Genomic DNA, 17,389 nt, shown 5'->3' with positions numbered 1-17,389 from the left:
TTTTAAAGTGTCATTAGCTTCCATTTAAAAATATGAGCACGAGAACATTCGAAAAACAGTACATGATAACAACTAGGATCTGGCAAAAAAAGAGATATACCTTATTTATAGTTCTGTATCGTAAGATAAATTACACATTAACTGTACATTCAATTGGTGGAATTCATAATGTGAAAGTAGTATTCTGGTATCCAGTGGTTTGGAGATCAAACAATGTACAACGTAGTGCAGTTTTCTTGTCTAAATCATTCAGCGGCCCCTGAAGTCTAATGGCCTCCTACAGTCTGCTGACAGCCAACTGAAAGACACAAACACATCCCACAGTTGGAACCAGGCCTTCATCATTGAAACGGTCAATATCAAGTTGCTGTTCTTTGTTTTACACCATTCTTTCTTAATTTCATCGAAGTAGGGTCCGAATATTTCCATCAACCCCTACGGAGCTATATGTAAAGGGAGAAATAAAAGTGAAAATGCAATTCTATATTCTAAACCCATTACATGGATAACTGATGCTGCTGAGTCAACACAATTGCGCTTTTAATGTCTCAGTGTTTAATTCAATTCTACAAAACATCCATGTCATTCTTACATTTAAAGTTGTATATAGTGTCAAATTGGAAACGTTTGTACAGATGGATAATTAACAGGGGGCTATGAACACCAACGAATCAGGACATTTGTTTAATATGTAACGTGTTATGTAATATGTTATGTTTGCACACCATTTTGTCAGACATTAGGCTGTCATGTAAGTATGTAATGTCTTCAAACTAGCCGGCTTAGGAGATCCAGCTGTTCATTCCTTACCACTGGACTTTGGGTATTGACGCCTTTCTGGGACTCAAGGACACTCAGTGTGGCGTCGTGAAGACTAGGGTAGAAGATGGACCGGGTGACGTCACCGTCGAAAAACGTGCATCTTTGTAATTTCTCCAGGACACATTCTGTAAAAACACGCGTGAGACAACCGCATGTCAAGATATTAATCCAATTTGCGTTATTTAGTTCAGAATTGGCGGAAATTGAAGATACTACATGTATTAATTTTTACATACCGTCGCAAGAAACGATGTACACATCTATGCGAAGACGGATGAAGTCTTTCACGACCTGCAAAGAACACGTTTTGTGTTGAGAACCAGAGAGTAGTAGTTATATTCTACCCAAGAATACATCTTCACTTTACACTTAAACCCTAAGCCAGCCAACAGGGGATGCAATGCAATGGGGCACATTTTGATTTAACAATATAACTTTATTCCACTACATACAATTGCTCTTTAATACTTGGTAGATGTTTAAATCCCAAGCAACTTTCAGCGTCTACAGATATAGTTCTTTAAGGAGCAGGTAAGGTTAGGCCTGTGAGCCATACTTCTAACTAACTACCCAATACCTGGTACCAATACCAATACGTAACCAATATGTGCCAGCAGAGGACGCCAAATTCACTTTACTTCATAACGAGCTTCATTACGTACCGAGAAGGTATGAATTGATTGTGGTTTGGATAAAATAATCCACCAAACATTCGTTAATTCCAGACAATTTAAAGGCAGACCGTTTTGAGTCCGGTGATACCCGCGATGTCCAGGAAGGTGACGGCGGAGAAGTCGAGGATGAGGCTGTGGAGGTCCACCCTGGGCACGGAGACGTTGGAGGGAAGATTCCCTTTCCAGTCGATCTGCACCGGTTGCTCCGGTTCGTCTGCATGCATGTCCGGCCAGGTGGCCACAACGTCGTCCTCATGCCTTGATGCCTGGAAAATCATTTTATGATCAAATTAACCACTTTTTTTTTTTTTTGCATTAGGGACCAAAAAACAAATGTAGAGAATGCAGAACAAAATTCCTTTTTTCTTTCCAACAAAATTGAAAGTTGAAAGAACCTACTGATGTTTGAAACATCCTTTTTTTATTATTTTCCATGATCCAGATAAAAAACCTGGCCATTTCCATTATGTAACAAATATTCTGGAGGATGGTGTTCAATTAAGTCCTCCTGATGAGTGTGTCTCTTCGTAAATAACCCGGAGTGAAGAGGGTCGGGAAACTGAACACGTAACTTTAACTCACCCATTTAGAGTTATCCTTCATCTTCCTCTCAGCCTTGTTCCGTTTTCGCAGAACCTTCAGTGGATTGAACCCAATCTGAAATGCAAATTCAATTTCCTGTTGTGTTACAAAGTGCAAAAGGCTGGGGCCTATCATGTGTCTCATGGAACTGAGGGTTGATTATAAGCCGTCCACCTACTGCATCGTTAAGCTTTTCCTTGAAGAAGTCCACGTTGGCGAAGAATATGGGAGAGGGGATCTTGAAGATCACAACCCCCTTCTGCTCTGAGATCTGAAATCAGAACAACGATTGATTTGGGTTCTTGACGAGTCATGACATCACACCCCCATATGACGTAGTTAAGGGGCTATTGTACTAAATGTTGTGCCATGAAACTTACTTACACACATGTAGTCTTTACGATCTCTGTAGAGGTCAGTCCCGGTGAGGTTTGCCAACACAGAACAGCGAGGACTAGAGCAAAATGATTACATTTACATTTAAATTTAAGGCATTTAGCAGACACTTTTATCCAGAGTGACCTGCAATAGGTACATTTGTCAGAAGATAGAGAAATAACACTATATCGCTATCGGTACAGTAAGGATGTTCATAGAAACCAAGTGCCAAGCAATTACAATTGTTTGGTTAACCCATTCCCCGTACACAATAATAGCTGGGATAAGATGCTACACAAGTACAATTTTAAGTGTAAAAAGAAAGTGAAATACAATTTAAAAATATCTATAATTAGTGTTAATGTGGTTCGTTACAAAGGCCTTAGACCCTTCTAACTTGATCCATTGAGCAAGGCCCCCCAAGGCCCAGCGACAGTGTAGACCAACTCGTGTGCACGTACAACTGAGTCCTGAAGACCACGGTGAGCAGCTCTACGCCCAGGCCCACGCCCAAGCCCAGGTCCAGACCCAGCAGGATGGAGGCCAGGCATGTCACCACCCACACCACCTGGGGAACCAGAACACAGCTTAAAGAACCAGAACACACCACCTGGGGAACCAGAACACAGCTTAAAGAACCAGAACACAGCCTAAAGAACCAGAACACAGCCTTAAGAACCAAAACACAGCTTAAAGAACCAGAACACAGCCTAAAGAACCAGAACACAGCCTAAAGAACCAGCTTCAAGAACCAGAACACAGCCTAAAGAACCAGAACACAGCTTCAAGAACCAGAACACAGCTTCAAGAACCAGAACACAGCTTAAAGAACCAGAACAAATTTTAAAGAACCACAACACAGCCTAATGAACCAGAACACAGCTTAAAGAACCAGAACACAGCCTAAAGAACCAGAACACAGCCTAAAGAACCAGAACACAGCTTCAAGAACCAGAACACAGCCTAAAGAACCAGAACACAGCTTCAAGAACCAGAACACAGCTTCAAGAACCAGAACACAGCTTAAAGAACCAGAACACAGTTTAAAGAACCACAACACAGCCTAAAGAACCAGAACACAGCTTAAAGAACTAGAACCCTGCTTCAAGAACCAGAACACAGCCTAAAGAACCAGAACACAGTTTAAAGAACCAGAACACAGTTTAAAGAACCACAACACAGCCTAAAGAACCAGAACACAGCTTAAAGAACTAGAACCCTGCTTCAAGAACCAGAACACAGCTTAAAGAACCAGAACAAAGCGTAATGAACAAATTAGACTGACCTGGGGCTACATTTTATATTAAGCACTCTCTCTCTCTCTCTCTCCCTCTCTCTCTCTCTCTCTGTCATTGTCTCTCCCTCCCTCCCTCTCTCTCTCTCTCTCGCTCTCTCTCTCTCTCTCTCTCTCTCTCTCTCTCTCTCTCTCTCTCTCTCTCTCTACGTACCAAGTCTAGTTTGTCCTTCCTCCACAGGGACGGCAGTATGGAGACCTGCATCAGCATGCCCTTCAGGTTCACCACCACCAGGGCCCCCAGGACCGACTAGAGGACAGGCAGACAGACAGACAGACAGCCAGACAGGCAGGCAGACACACAGAAACAGACGGACGCAGAAAGACGGACAGACAATCCAACGTTTGAGACCCTATTTGTACCCTATGTTTACATTTACATTTAGGAGATTATTTTACAATAAGCGCGTGACAAACATAAGTGTGTGGATTCCTTCACTTTTGGTGACATGGCATAGGCCTAGAACTTGAAAACGCACAAAACGACATGATGCTACACATCACAACACAACAGCGCGCGGGGGGCTTACGGCGGGGGTCTCACCTTGGGCAGCGGCGCCAACAGGAACCCCAGGGCCAAGGTCACCAGCATGGCCATCATGGCCGCCACCAGCCCTGCGATCTGCACACAGAAAACACACAGAAACTCTTCAAAAGTTAATGTTTAGTCTTCCCCTCCTGCTGTGAGACGGTATTGGTCGTCACGATACTTTGACGATGTCGTGCCATATTACGATGAGCACGAATACAACGCTATAAATGTCTCCTAAAAATGAAGAGGCCATAATCATGTTTAAATAAGTTTGAAGAAAGAACGTGCGGGGGCGTTGTCTCTGACCTCTGGATACATAGTGAGAGAGGATAATAATACTGCTTGGCTCAAGAGTTAACGACCTGAGGACTTACGACGTTGGCGATTTACCATGATTTACGACAAATACAAAGGTTTACAACGAACATAAAAAACCAACAAGTGTTTGCGAAATGGAGGAGAGAATGTTTCAACATCTTCACCTCCATTTCACAAACACTGTTTAAGTTTTTTGTGTTTACTCTTTCAGGAGGGGGAATATAAAAAACTGATTTATTTCTCATTAGGTCAAATATCAGGCAACCATAACATAACAGGACCCCTCAAACCATGTCAAAGGTCAACGGGATCACCCAGGTCAAGCAGGTCAAATCTACCTAAATCATCAATCAACTCTTGACAGCAAGGTCGTAACTCAGCAGGTCGTTAGATCTCGACCCAATCTGTGTTCTATTGTCTCTATGGTACCTGTTACCTGTGTTTTGCCGCCAGAGCTCTCCTGAATCGCCGTTCGAGACAGCGCCGTGCTCGCCGCGAAAGACTTAAAGCTGGCGCCGAACATGTTGCTGACCCCAAACGCGATCAGCTCCTGTCAACATGGCGACAAAAACAAGGAGGTGAAACTGGTGATTGAATGGGTGGGAGTCAATTATTCATTGATTGATTCATTACAATTAGGGCATCTAGCAGACGCTTTTATCCGAAGCGACTCGCATCTTCCTGTCTGCTCACGAACCTGGTTCTTTCTGCGTGATTACTAACTGACCTGGTTCTTCCTGTGCCAGCTGACCTGGTTCTTCCTGTCTGCTCACTAACCTGGTTCGTCCTGTCTGCTCACGAACCTGGTTCTTCCTGCATGATTACTAACTGACCTGGTTCTTCCTGTGCTAACTGACTTGGTTCTTCCTGTGTGTTAACTGACCTGGTTCCCGTCGATGGTGTAATCGTGTTTGACGGCGTAGACCTTTGCGACCGAGTAGGCCACAGCGAAGCCCACGATGGCTACAGGGAAGGCCTCCATCGCACTCGCTTTCATCACGTCGATATCCGGGGCGATGGGAGCCTCGTACCTGGAACGGTGGTTCATACTGGTCAGTGATGGCGACTAGTGCTAATTCCTGGAACTAGAGTGAAGGCCTGGTCATCCATCGCAAGTGGACTTCAAACCTTAGATGCATCACTTACCCACTCTTCATCTCACCAACAACAGTGATATGGTATCTTGCCTGAAAGTCTAAGGCGTAGGAGACTCCACACGCAATCACGGTCTGGGGGAAACAGTTGCAGAGAAATGAGTTTTCTTCCAGGTATACAACAAGAGTCAATCAATAATAAACCAAAATTGACAAGCGCTGCATTCGATAAACCAGTGGTCCTCGCAAAAACCGTTCACCCGTAGAAATGGAGGACTCTCACCATGATGACCTCTATGGGGATTGGAACAGGGAGCTTGTCTTTGTACATTTCGTTGACCTCCTTGTAGACGAACACCATCCCTATGATGAGGAGGGAGGTGACCAAGTCACAAAGGTTTGTGTCCCCGATCTTCACAAAGATCTCCTCCAGGGTCTGCAGTAGGCAGGAAAATGACAAGTGACTCAGTCCCTGCGTGTAGGAGCAAAGACTAGAGTTCTCCTCCAGCTGGCTCTGGTGACACTCTGCTTTCAAAATTCTGAAGTAAACTGGTTCACTTCATTTTGTCACTTCATCAAGGATAAAAACTATTGGGGCAGAGGAGGCTGATAACATGGGCACATGGGACTTTCCTTCAGACAACCAAGTTGTTTGAAGGGCAATCTTTAGCGTAGCAGATACGTTTTCCTCTATATCCTAGTAATTCACACAATGAATATATCAAAATAGTAACTTTGAAATGATCTAGCACAAAGCCAAACATAGCCTTACCACAAAGCACAAAACAACGCAATATAGTTAGATAATATTCCACAATAATAGGGCTACGCAACATCTTTTCAAAAGTTAAACAAATATGTGTTGCTATATTGCTGATCCTATCAAAGTGTTGGTAGACCTACCTTTTCTAAAACAATACGTGTAATAGATATGACTATATGGTCTGGAGGCACGCATGGACGACTGCAAGGTAGGTAATATAGTGTAAAGGGCTACTAAAGGCTGGAGTTTACAACACACACCAGAGGATTCGCCTCCATAAAACTCGGTATCAGCAGGATCTATTTTAGTCCAACATGGGTGTGAAGAAAGAGTGTCTCAGTCTCCTTGCATAACACATTACATGCTCATTAGAATATATACAAAATATTGAATAATAGGAGAAGATCCATATCAAATACCTAAAAGTAAGAATAATTAATACATTAATCAAAAAGTTTAGAAAATGAAAATTGATATGAAGTAAATATTAATTTCATAGATCGGTAGGAATACTGATCTATGTAATCCATCTTGACTGGCCCATTTAGGAATAGCAGTTAGCATCACTAGCATGACTAGCATCACTAGCGTCAGTAGCATCACTAGCATCACTAGCATCACCCGCATCACTAGCATCAGTAGCATCAGTAGCATCACTCGCATCATGAGTATCAGTAGCATCACTAGCATCACACCCCTCACGGCGTGATGCTAGTGATGCTAATAATGCTAGTGATGCTTATGATGCTAGTCATGCTAGCGATGCTAGCATGACTGTGGACTCTTCAGTGGCATCAACCGATGGAGCTAACCCATGGTGGTGTTGGGGGGGTCGTTGACCTACATATATGATGGCCAGCACTCCATTGAAACTTGTCACCTCCAGGCCCAGGATGAACTTGAGCTGGGACACCAGGATGTGGACGGCGGCCGCGGTGGTGAAGCCCGACACCAGCGTGTCAGACAGATACCTGACCACGAAGCCCACCTGCAGCAAGCCCATGGCCAGCTGGAGGGAGGGAGGGGGGGGGAGGGGGAGAGAGGTTATAAGGTCATGTTTTAGGGAAATTATGACCTCTTGTATATATATATACAGAATACATAACCAAGGTAGGCAATTGTAAAGCTTATTGCGTCTAATTTGTGGAAATAGCTTTAAACTTTTTTGTTTACCTCAGTAAAGTGTAACAAAAAGACTTTACTGGTGTAAACAAGTAAACTTCACACCAGCGCTGATTTCACTAGTGCTGGCCGGGTTTGTTTTCACTGTAACTAGCCAATTACGTGCTTCCAGATGCCCGCTTCCAGCAACGTGATTGGTTGAAACAAACAAATAGGTAATCAAAAGTCTGATTTGGGCGACTACCTAACCCCTTACACTTAGCACCCGCAAGCTCGCTGTTGAGTTGGTGTACGTGAGAGTCGGAGGTGCTGGAGGCGGTGGGGTCCCACCTGGTATATCCCCACCAGGAAGGTCATGGACGAGGCCACCAGCACCCTCTTCTGCTCCTTGTCCTTGCCATCGAACCCTGGGATGTCCACAGCGTCGCCTTTCTCAGGAACCATGGTGGTGACCACGGCCGACACCATCAGGCTCAGAACGGGGAAGGCTCCTAGAGAACGTAGGGGGGGAGGAGAGTGGAGGTGGGGGGAGGTGGGGGGAGGAGGGTGGAGGTGACCACAGAGAATATAAAGGCAATTATCTTCACACCCTTACTCAGTCCCTCACTCGTTCACAATGAAAACCTGGTCATTACTGCAAAGTGAAAAATATTTGACCTGTTATTACCATCCGCCAACTTTTAGTGAGTGAAATGCTCGGAGGCAATATCTGTGCTGGTTGACTTTGCCTGCCTCTGTATAAGATTGTCTAGATCTTAGATCGCTCCCCGATTGGTTCAGGCAATCTATTTTGCCTCTCAATCCCAGGTGCGGGCAATGAGACACTTCTCAATGGCGGAGAAGCCTAGGGAGGGAGGGTTGATTCTTTCTCTAGACCTTCACACCCTAACTCCAACCCTCACTCTTTCACTAGGCAAGCCTGGCTGTTACTGCAAAGTCAAATAGCATGACAAACATCAACTACATGCACAACGTGAAGACTGGTTCACACACTCAGTACAAAATTTAACACAGACAGCCAGCTCTTTGGAAGCAGTTAGGGTGAGGCGTCTTGCTCAGGGACACCTCGAACTAGAAACCTTCTGGTTACAACCCACCCACTCTACCTCCTGAGGTAAGCCGACGAGCTAAGATGACGTGTAAACATGTTTGCCAACAGGCGTATTTCAACTTGCTGTACACTGACCCAAAGTCTGCCACTCCATCACAACAAACATTCAGAAAGTGGAGCCTGTCGGGGGAATGTTTGGGAGGGTTGTCAAGTGCTTACCGACTGAGATGTGTCTGGACGTCCCCAGGAAGAAGTAGGTGAGCATGGGAAAGAAGGCGGTGTAGAGGCCGTATTCGGGAGGCAGAGAGGCCAGCATGGCGAAGGCCAGGCCTAGGAGACATTGACACAGCAGGTGAGGCGAAGGGAGAGCCAAGGTGATCGCCTGTCAGTGCGTGCTTGAAGGGAAGATTTGATTGAATTTCTTCCAAATGTCGAAATTTTGAACTTTCATTAAAAAAAATGGGAGAAAATCCAATCAAATCGCCCCACAAAACATTGGTGATACATCGGAGATGCATGTCAATATTTTGACGGTTTGTATTTTACTTAAACTAGAGAGACCAGACTAGAATTGAGTCGAGAAACAAAACTTAAACTCTCAAAATATTGTCTCTCAATACAAATACGTGAGCTAGTTCCGGTGCAAAAAGAAAAGCCTTTGGTCCTCACCTTGCATGACCGCCACAAGTCCAGTGCTGACCCCTGACACAATGTCCCCTAGCAACCAGTTTCTAATCTGGTAGATCCTCATCCAACCAATGATGGGGAGAAGAGACAGCCCGGCCTTTTTAGCCCGTTTGGTGTCCCATCTGTACACGCAAAACAACAATAACAACAACACATGGAAGAATGTCTACATAAACATACAAAGACCCACCTTGTGCAATTAGTATGAATCCGAATGGGCCAAGCTAGACTCCAGAAAGTTTTTGCACGTAGAAACGTGTAGAAATCCAGTAACCAAGTGGGAATTGGAAGGATTTGGACTTACTTGAAGTACTGAAAGACATGGTGCCAAAGAGTCTTGCGGCCCCTGCAGACTTTCTCATGTTTCTCAGCCAAGCTGTCCTCAGTGTACAGAGGTCTTGACACCAGGTACAAGCTCCTGAGGGATGCCATCCACACACCTGCTTTCCCCAACCTAGAGAAGGCAGTGGGTCCCTTTGAGGCGTTTGAAGACTCTGTCTGAGATCTTACAGATCCCTTGCTCGGTTTTATCCATATCCTGTTTAATCATTGACAGGATCTGCCACTGGAATTCCTTGTTCTGGACACACCCTTTGGAAAATAAAACATTTCAATTCGTGCTTTGAGATTCCACACTCATGGAAGAACCCTAGGGCCACTGGTTTATAGTCGCACCTGGTTTGATTAAGCAACAGATTTCTGACTTCCATTGGAGTTAGGGAAATACATTTCTATTCTCCCGAATCAAAACCAACCTCTCCTCTTCATAACAACACATGATTCACCTTTCCCAATCAGCTTCAAAGATTGTTATATAATATTGTTAATAACTCATTCCAATCCAGAAGTCGTGTTTTATGTTTTTATTTATATTTTCAGGTGAAGTAAAGAAGCTTTTTGTCAATCTTTTGATTCAGAGAACAACATTTCATTCAGTCAGTGCACATCTTTTTATACATCACTCCCTTTATTGTCTTCTATATTCATTTAGGAGAAACAGTTAAAGCCAGTTCATAGTGAGGGTCATAACAAATAAAAGCAATCAAATGAAAAAATCCACTCAACAAAACTTTTACACAACTTTGCTATTTACAGTAAAAAATGCAACAATGGCATGGATATAAAGTACAGGCACAATTGTATTAGTATCTCCTTTTTTTATAAATATGTGAAGCAACGATTTCTGAAATATAATTTAAGAAAAAAAGGAATAGTGGAAATATGTGTAAAAAAGAAGGAGTATATGTGTAAATATTTGTATTTTCTTTTTCTTTTCTTCCATTTTACATCTGAGTTTGAAGGCCTTGCTTGAGGGGTAAAAGGTCAGAACTTTGTTTCTGGCCCCGGAGTCTGAGAATGAGAGAAATTACTGTGATTACTTCTACATTTAAGGCTAAATTACTACAAAGATGAATGGCATAAAATGTTTGAAACTACCTCAGATCTAGAATTTTCTAGATCTTACGAAATCATAACACTTATAATACATATCAAATGAGCTGCAGATAAGATTTAAGTGGAATTATTATTTTAGTGTAAATTGCAATATAGCAGTCTGCTGTTGAAGCTGAATTGTTCTGTGAATATCTGTTTCAAGTTGTGCCGGCTTCTGCGTAAGACTACTCTCCGGTTTTCCGACCAATCAGGGCTTTTCTTCCCTGATTGGTTCATCTTGCCTGTCAATCACAGGCAAGATGAATCACAGCCACCACTTCTCAATGGGGGAGAGTCGTAGGGAGGGAAGGAGCAGGGGGAGCAGAGAGGGAGTTAATTTTTTTTTCAGGATGTTAAGTTAAAATCTTGTTCTGTTCTGCTCTCTCTTTACATCTCTGGATTCTTACCTACAGCACCTTTATTGGTCTTAATGAAATACAATCTATATTAAATGAACATGCTAAACCTGTCTGTTTAACTGTTTACTTACGGTCTTCTCTCTGTTGCTGCGGTAATGAACTGTCGCCGTGGTGACCACCTAGAAAAACAACATCAATTACGACATCAGTATGAACTTCCTTTAAATGCTGTGTAATGAAACCACTTATGCACAAGCTAAGGCCCAGGGAACAGGTGTACTGCTAACGATACCTTTTCAAGGTGCGATGACTTCTCGCTCGCTTCCGGGTGTTTCTCCTTGATGGCGAGCATGGCGTCGTGCAGTGTCAGGTAGAAGAAAGACGGACGGACCTCGTCGTCGAAGAAGCTGCAGCTGTGGAGCTTCTCCAGGATGTAGGCTGGAGAGGTTCAACGGGAAGTTCCGAAACCGTTAGCATGAGAGCTAGCACTCGCTCGGCAGAAATTCTAGGCTTTCGACAAAAGTCTTTCGAAAACTTTGAGTAGTAAAAAATAAAACCACACAATTAGACAGTGACACAATCCTCCGAGAATAATAACACTTTAACTACAAATTATTATTTTAATAAGAAATAAATAAATAAACAAAAAGGCCTAATAAATGGTCCGTTCATAAAAAACAGCTCTAGAGCTAAAAGCGAACAAATCGCAGCACACTTACTATCACAAGCCACGATGTAAACCTCCACGTCAACTCGGACCAGCTCCTTCAGCGTCTGGGACGATCAGGAGACAATAAGACAACAACAAACACAATAACATCATGCAGCTAGCTACTTGCCCAGAGTTCATCTCCAGACTCTGGATAGCCTCCCCCCCCCCCTTAATGTACAAACTTATTGTGTGTTGTACGTCCTTGGACTTAAAAACAGTACTTAGCATTGTGTAGCGTCTTACCCTAGCTATGTCTTTTGTGTACGGGGAATTTCGTTAACCTAGCGATTGTTAGTGCTCATCACTTGGTTCTATGACCATCCTTACGGCACCGACAGCGACATATTGTCGATTCTCTTTCTTCTGACAAATGTACGGATTGTGAGTGGCTTTGGATAAAAGCGTCTGCTCAACGCCGTAAACTAAATGCATGTTCAACACATCCCCATGTGGAACCCCCAGGGGGAAAGGGCCCCGTGAAGGGTTGGCCGGGGCCCTCACCGTTTTGAGCCCCTTCAGAGCCGAGATGTCCAGGAAGGAGACGGCAGCAAAGTCCAGGACGAGGCTGTGGAGCTCCACCCTGGGGACGGAGATGTTGGCGGGCAGCTCCCGGTTCCAGTCGATCTTGATGGGCAGGTCTTTCAGGTTCACTGGTAGGTCCAGGTCTTCTTTATTGCCCCGGCCTTCCACCTCATCCTCGTCCTTCAGTCCACTCGAGGAAGTCAGCATTCCCTGGTGTCACGAGACGGTTCACTCGTTAACGGTCCGATTCCGAAAGATTTATCGTAAATCGGATTATTCCGAAATATTTATTTAGGTGAATTGCGACTAATGTGACGTTAAAGACTTTGTTAAATGACTTCTGTCATTGAAGATTTTTTGGGGATAATTATGTGACATTAATGATCATATATTATTATTAACAAATTAATAATACTTAATTGAATAATAAGTTGATCTCATTATCGTGTTTAGCTAAATTTAGTTGAGTTTATTTATAGTTTTGTGGACAGTCCCCTTTGATTAACTGTACAGTAAAAGGGAGCAGCTTTAGCCTATTGGGCTAATTTCCAGCTTTAGTCCTCAACCAGTGGTCAATAGGCAACCTAAAATACAATAAGAATAAAATACAACACATTACTTTAATAATTACAGCAGGCCTAAGCAAAAGGGGGAAAAGACAAACAATTGCACAAACATATTGCACACAATTGGAGCAAGAACAAACAAACGAGCACAGATGATGGCAAAGACATCAAGGCAGTTCATGCAACAAAAACAAAACGCAGGAGACAAGGGAAAAGAGGCCACAGAGGTCACATTGAAAGCACATACAACACAGAACATGCAGCCCGTAACAGAGACGGAGTGGCGGAAACAACAACTTTGTAGAGTTTCTCATCAAATACTTACTGTGGTCCACTCCATGTCTCCGTTCTTCAGAAGCTTCCGGATCGACCGCAGCGCTTTGTTGCGTTTCCGCAGTATCCTCAGTGGACTGAAACCGATCTGAGAAGGGAGTTGAGGTGTTTTTGGTACTCGGAACAGAAAGAGACGAACTAATCGTGGTTAAGACTTGATCAGAATCGGGTCAGAGTGCTCAAACGTTAATCGTTTTACCACTAACATGTCTGGGAGTACAGCACACTTGTCAATCAAAGTTTGATTGACAATCAATTGTCAATCGCTGTTTGATTAATCAAAGTTTGATTGACATATTGCAGACTGAATTCATGTCGAATCAAAGATCGTGAACGTCTTTGATTCAAATTGTTTCAAAGAATCCCTTGCTCATGCAAGGGATTCTTTGAAACAATCCCTTAATGCAATTGTGAACTAAATGAATCACACTATTGCAAAGTGCTTTGAATGCAGGTTAGGAAAAAGGCTGAATAAATGGAGTACATTAATTGATATGGTTTCTGATATTGATTTGATGGTGAATGAGAGCCGCTCTGGCTAGCTAAAACCTGATGCGCTAATATTAGCCAGTTTTTAAACGTACTGCTTCGATGAGCTTGGTCTTGAAGAACTCGATGTTGGCGAAGAAGATGGGCGAAGGAATCCTGAAGATCTTCACGCCCTCAGGCTCATTGATCTGAGAATGGAACGGAAACAGGACAAATCTCGTCAAGACATTCTCCAGTGCAGTGTTCATCACCATTGGTGTGAGTGGTACTCAAGGACAAATTTCTTCTCTTATATAAATATATATATATCATAGAAATGCATTTATATTCATTGATATTTTTATATTTTTCATAGTAAGTATAAATAAACACACCACTGACTCTTGAGTAAATATCCGTATACATCAGTCTAAGACATGGCTTATGTGACCTGAGACACTTGGAGGAGATCATGAGTGAATGAATGAGTGAATGAATGAATGAGTGAATGAAGCGCTGGAGGAAGCCTACGTACGTAGTGGTAGTCCTTGCGGTCCTTGTAGATGTCCGTTCCGTTGATGTTAGCCAGGACGCTACAGCGGGGGCTAACGGTTCAAGACAGGTAAAAAAACACACAAAAACACATCCAATTCAACACGGCCTTCTTACAGCAGTAACATTTTTCAGTGAAATCCTGAACTCAGTGGCCCCATCTCTATAACAGGCAAACCCAACTGGGGACACCTAAGTTGGGAGACACCGCCTTAACTCTTCCAAGCTTCTCGTCTCTCTACGTCAGGGGTCTACAACTCGCGGCGCCCGGCCCTCTACCTAATTTTATGTTTGTTTTTCAAATTCATTGAATAAGAATAATAAATCATGGAACAGTTATCTACCGATTGTACTGTTGCCATGTAATCATAATGAAATATAAACATATTAGATTGACTTAACAAGGGTTGTAGTAGGACAGCTGTTCCCATCAAGTAGTGTGGTCTGAAGCCTCGGCCATACAGGTTATGTTATTATAACACATAGCAATGTGCTTACATATATTTTAAAATTGACGTATTTACAAGTATGCAATGTATATTTGTACACTTCAATAAATAATTATCAAATGCAGAGACTGTTGTTTACTATATCTTAAGAAATAGTTCAATTATATAGTCTAACAGTTACAACCGGCCCTTTGAGGGCCACCATAATGCTTATGTGGCCCGGGGCGAAAATGAGTTTATGACCCCTGCTCTATGTACATCAGAGTCATTGTCGGATAAAGTAACACAAAGCACATACAACTGAGCCCGGAAGACCACGGTGATGAGTTCGATCCCCAGTCCGACGGCCAAGCCCAGGTCCAGACCCAAGAAGATGGACGCGATGCAGGTCACCAACCAAACCAACTGGCAGGACCAACAGGAAAGAGTGTTAATGTTCAGTCAAGGGAGGTTTGTGTTCAGTCAAGGGAGGTTTGTGTTCAGTCAGGGGAGGTTTGTGTTCACTCAGGGGAAGTTTGTGTTCAGTGTACCGTTCTCATATCACTATCATCTTTACAGCTGTACAAACTTGCACCTGTGCGTCCGAGGAATGACTGTAGATGATTGATAATGATTATTATCAATCTTCCAAAACGTTTTTATTAGACATACATATACTTGTGTATGTGTATTATGACAGTGGAGATTTAGAGTGTTGTTTATCTTAGGTAAGTGATAGATTAGATCCCATGGATAAGATTACTTTTTATGGACCCTATTGCACAGGGAGTACGCAAAACAACACATTGCAGCGCAACGTAGGCAGCATCAGGTCAGATACTAAGCTATCGCTAAGTACAGTTTACACAGACGTGGACACAACTGAAAACTAGGAACCGACAACCTAACCGGTCGACAGTACGTCCAGGAATCCACCCCCTATGTGGGGCTTCTGAGGCACTTGCCCACTCCACGGTCCACTTTGGATATTTGACAGATTAACGACGATGAAGATAGACTCACGCAGTCCGGCTTGTCCCGACGCCAGAGGTACGGCACCTCGGTCACTTGCATCAGCATGCCCTTCAGGTTCACGAGCACCACCGCGCCAAGCACCGACTGCAAGGGGTCAACCAAAGGTCAAGGGTCAAAGGTCGATCGGTCGCACTCACTGGTGATTAATCGTGATTTCCCTCTCTCTCTCTCTCTGTACCCGGGGGAGGGGCTCCAGAAGGAATCCGATCGCCAAGGTAACGATCATCACTATGATGGCAGACAGGAGGCCGGCCACCTGGACAGGAACCAGAGGCAGAAGAAGGATGTAAACGTTATGAGAACACAGTGATGAGACCTCAACACTGTGGGGTGCAGGGGGGACGATGCAATGCAATGCGATCCCATGTTGTACATTGTTATGAACATGGTCGCCTCAGAGATAGAGTAACAGAAAACCAATGAAAATTGGTGACCTGCAGAGAGAGAGAGAGAGAGAGAGAGAGAGAGAGAGAGAGAGAACAAATTGTAGAGGAAAATGAAGATAAAGATAAGATAAATTTGAAGCATTATTATACATTACATTATCTACACTTAATGATTAGAAATACAAAAAGTGTACTCATGTGGTGAATGAGTAGTATTAAGAGGAAAACTAATTTAGCTGGTCTTCTTAACATCAGACACTCAATCCCAGCAAATATCTACTTCATTGCCATCCGTCGTTTGATTATCCATCGGTTATTGAGCGACTCTTGTTTCTGTGCTGTAGGAGGACGGTGTAAAGCGCGTCTGGAGGTCTTACCTGTGTCTTGCCCCCGGTGCTCTCCTGCACGGCACTCCTGGACAGAGCCGTGCTCGCCGCAAACGACTTGAAGGACGCGCCGAAGATGTTGCTAACCCCGAAGGCTATCAGCTCCTACAGAGAGGGAGGGAGGGAGGGAGGGAGGGGGGAGGGAGAGAGAGAGGGAGGGAGAGAGAGGGAGGAGGGAAGGAGGGAGAGAGAGAGAATGGGGGGAGAGAGGGAGGGAGAAAGAGAGAGAGAGGGAGGGAGGGAGGGAGGGAGGGGGGAGGGAGAGAGAGAGGGAGGGAGAGAGAGGGAGGAGGGAAGGAGGAAGAGAGAGGGAGGAGGGAAGGAGGAAGAGAGAGAGAGAATGGAAGGAGAGAGGGAGGGGGAGGGAGAGAGAGAGAGAGAGAGGGAGAGAGGGGGAGAGAGAGAAAGAGAGAGAGAGAGAGAGAGGGAGAGAGACAGAGACAGAGACAGAGAGAGAGGGGGAGAGAGAGAGAGAGGGAGGGGGAGAGAGAGGGAGGGGGAGAGAGAGAGGGAGAGACGTTATCTTATCAGCGAGACGACCTCCAGCACAGACGCTCTGTCCAGCTGCGTCACGTCTCTTTCTTGCCGCTCCGCCTACCTGGTTGCCGTCGATGGTGTAGTCGTGCTTCACCGAGTACACCTTGGCCACGGAGAAGGCCACGGCAAAGCCCACGATGGCCATGGGGAAAGCCTCCATGGCCGTCTCCTGGAAGACCTCAATGTCGGGGGCCATGGGGGCCTCGTAGCTGAGAGGGCGATGGTTGTGAATGGGTTAGTGATTCATTTTGAGGACACTATATTTTTAATAGGACTTCGATTCTTGATGATGGTGACTATATTATTTCATGAATTCGTTACCATCATGTGGTTCATATTAAGTTTCGCTTTGTT

The 17,389-nt window shown here is 44.1% G+C and overlaps 2 protein-coding genes across 2 annotated transcripts in view; both read right to left on the bottom strand.

The window, feature by feature from the left end:
* Window positions 1-768: 768 nt before the first annotated feature.
* Window positions 769-9,749, bottom strand: LOC307074666 (chloride anion exchanger-like; the record flags this gene model as incomplete). Its single annotated transcript, XM_079734924.1, has 18 exons — window positions 769-947; window positions 1,059-1,113; window positions 1,565-1,762; window positions 2,079-2,153; window positions 2,257-2,349; window positions 2,463-2,532; window positions 2,918-3,024; window positions 3,905-4,000; window positions 4,295-4,372; window positions 5,037-5,150; window positions 5,484-5,631; window positions 5,747-5,829; window positions 5,978-6,130; window positions 7,302-7,466; window positions 7,910-8,070; window positions 8,850-8,960; window positions 9,300-9,439; window positions 9,622-9,749. 18 exons carry the CDS (start codon window positions 9,747-9,749, stop codon window positions 769-771), a joined length of 2,154 nt encoding a protein of 717 aa, XP_079591050.1.
* Window positions 9,750-10,640: 891 nt separating this feature from the next.
* Window positions 10,641-17,389, bottom strand: part of LOC307074660 (chloride anion exchanger-like) — a gene marked incomplete at both ends in the record, with an annotated part of 12,043 nt that continues 5,294 nt past the window's right edge. The window contains 13 exons of the mRNA XM_079734915.1: window positions 10,641-10,667; window positions 11,242-11,289; window positions 11,403-11,548; window positions 11,830-11,884; window positions 12,324-12,554; window positions 13,236-13,331; window positions 13,828-13,920; window positions 14,247-14,316; window positions 15,011-15,117; window positions 15,715-15,810; window positions 15,905-15,982; window positions 16,490-16,603; window positions 17,097-17,244. Of these exons, the coding sequence (XP_079591041.1) occupies window positions 10,641-10,667; window positions 11,242-11,289; window positions 11,403-11,548; window positions 11,830-11,884; window positions 12,324-12,554; window positions 13,236-13,331; window positions 13,828-13,920; window positions 14,247-14,316; window positions 15,011-15,117; window positions 15,715-15,810; window positions 15,905-15,982; window positions 16,490-16,603; window positions 17,097-17,244 (1,309 nt within the window). The remainder of the gene's footprint in view (window positions 10,668-11,241; window positions 11,290-11,402; window positions 11,549-11,829; window positions 11,885-12,323; window positions 12,555-13,235; window positions 13,332-13,827; window positions 13,921-14,246; window positions 14,317-15,010; window positions 15,118-15,714; window positions 15,811-15,904; window positions 15,983-16,489; window positions 16,604-17,096; window positions 17,245-17,389) is intronic.

This window comes from Pollachius pollachius (genome assembly GCF_949987615.1).
Source record: "Pollachius pollachius genome assembly, chromosome: 4".
Taxonomy (NCBI): domain Eukaryota; kingdom Metazoa; phylum Chordata; class Actinopteri; order Gadiformes; family Gadidae; genus Pollachius; species Pollachius pollachius.
The sequence above is the reverse complement of the archived record's forward strand: the minus strand, read 5'-3'. Positions and strand labels throughout refer to the sequence as shown.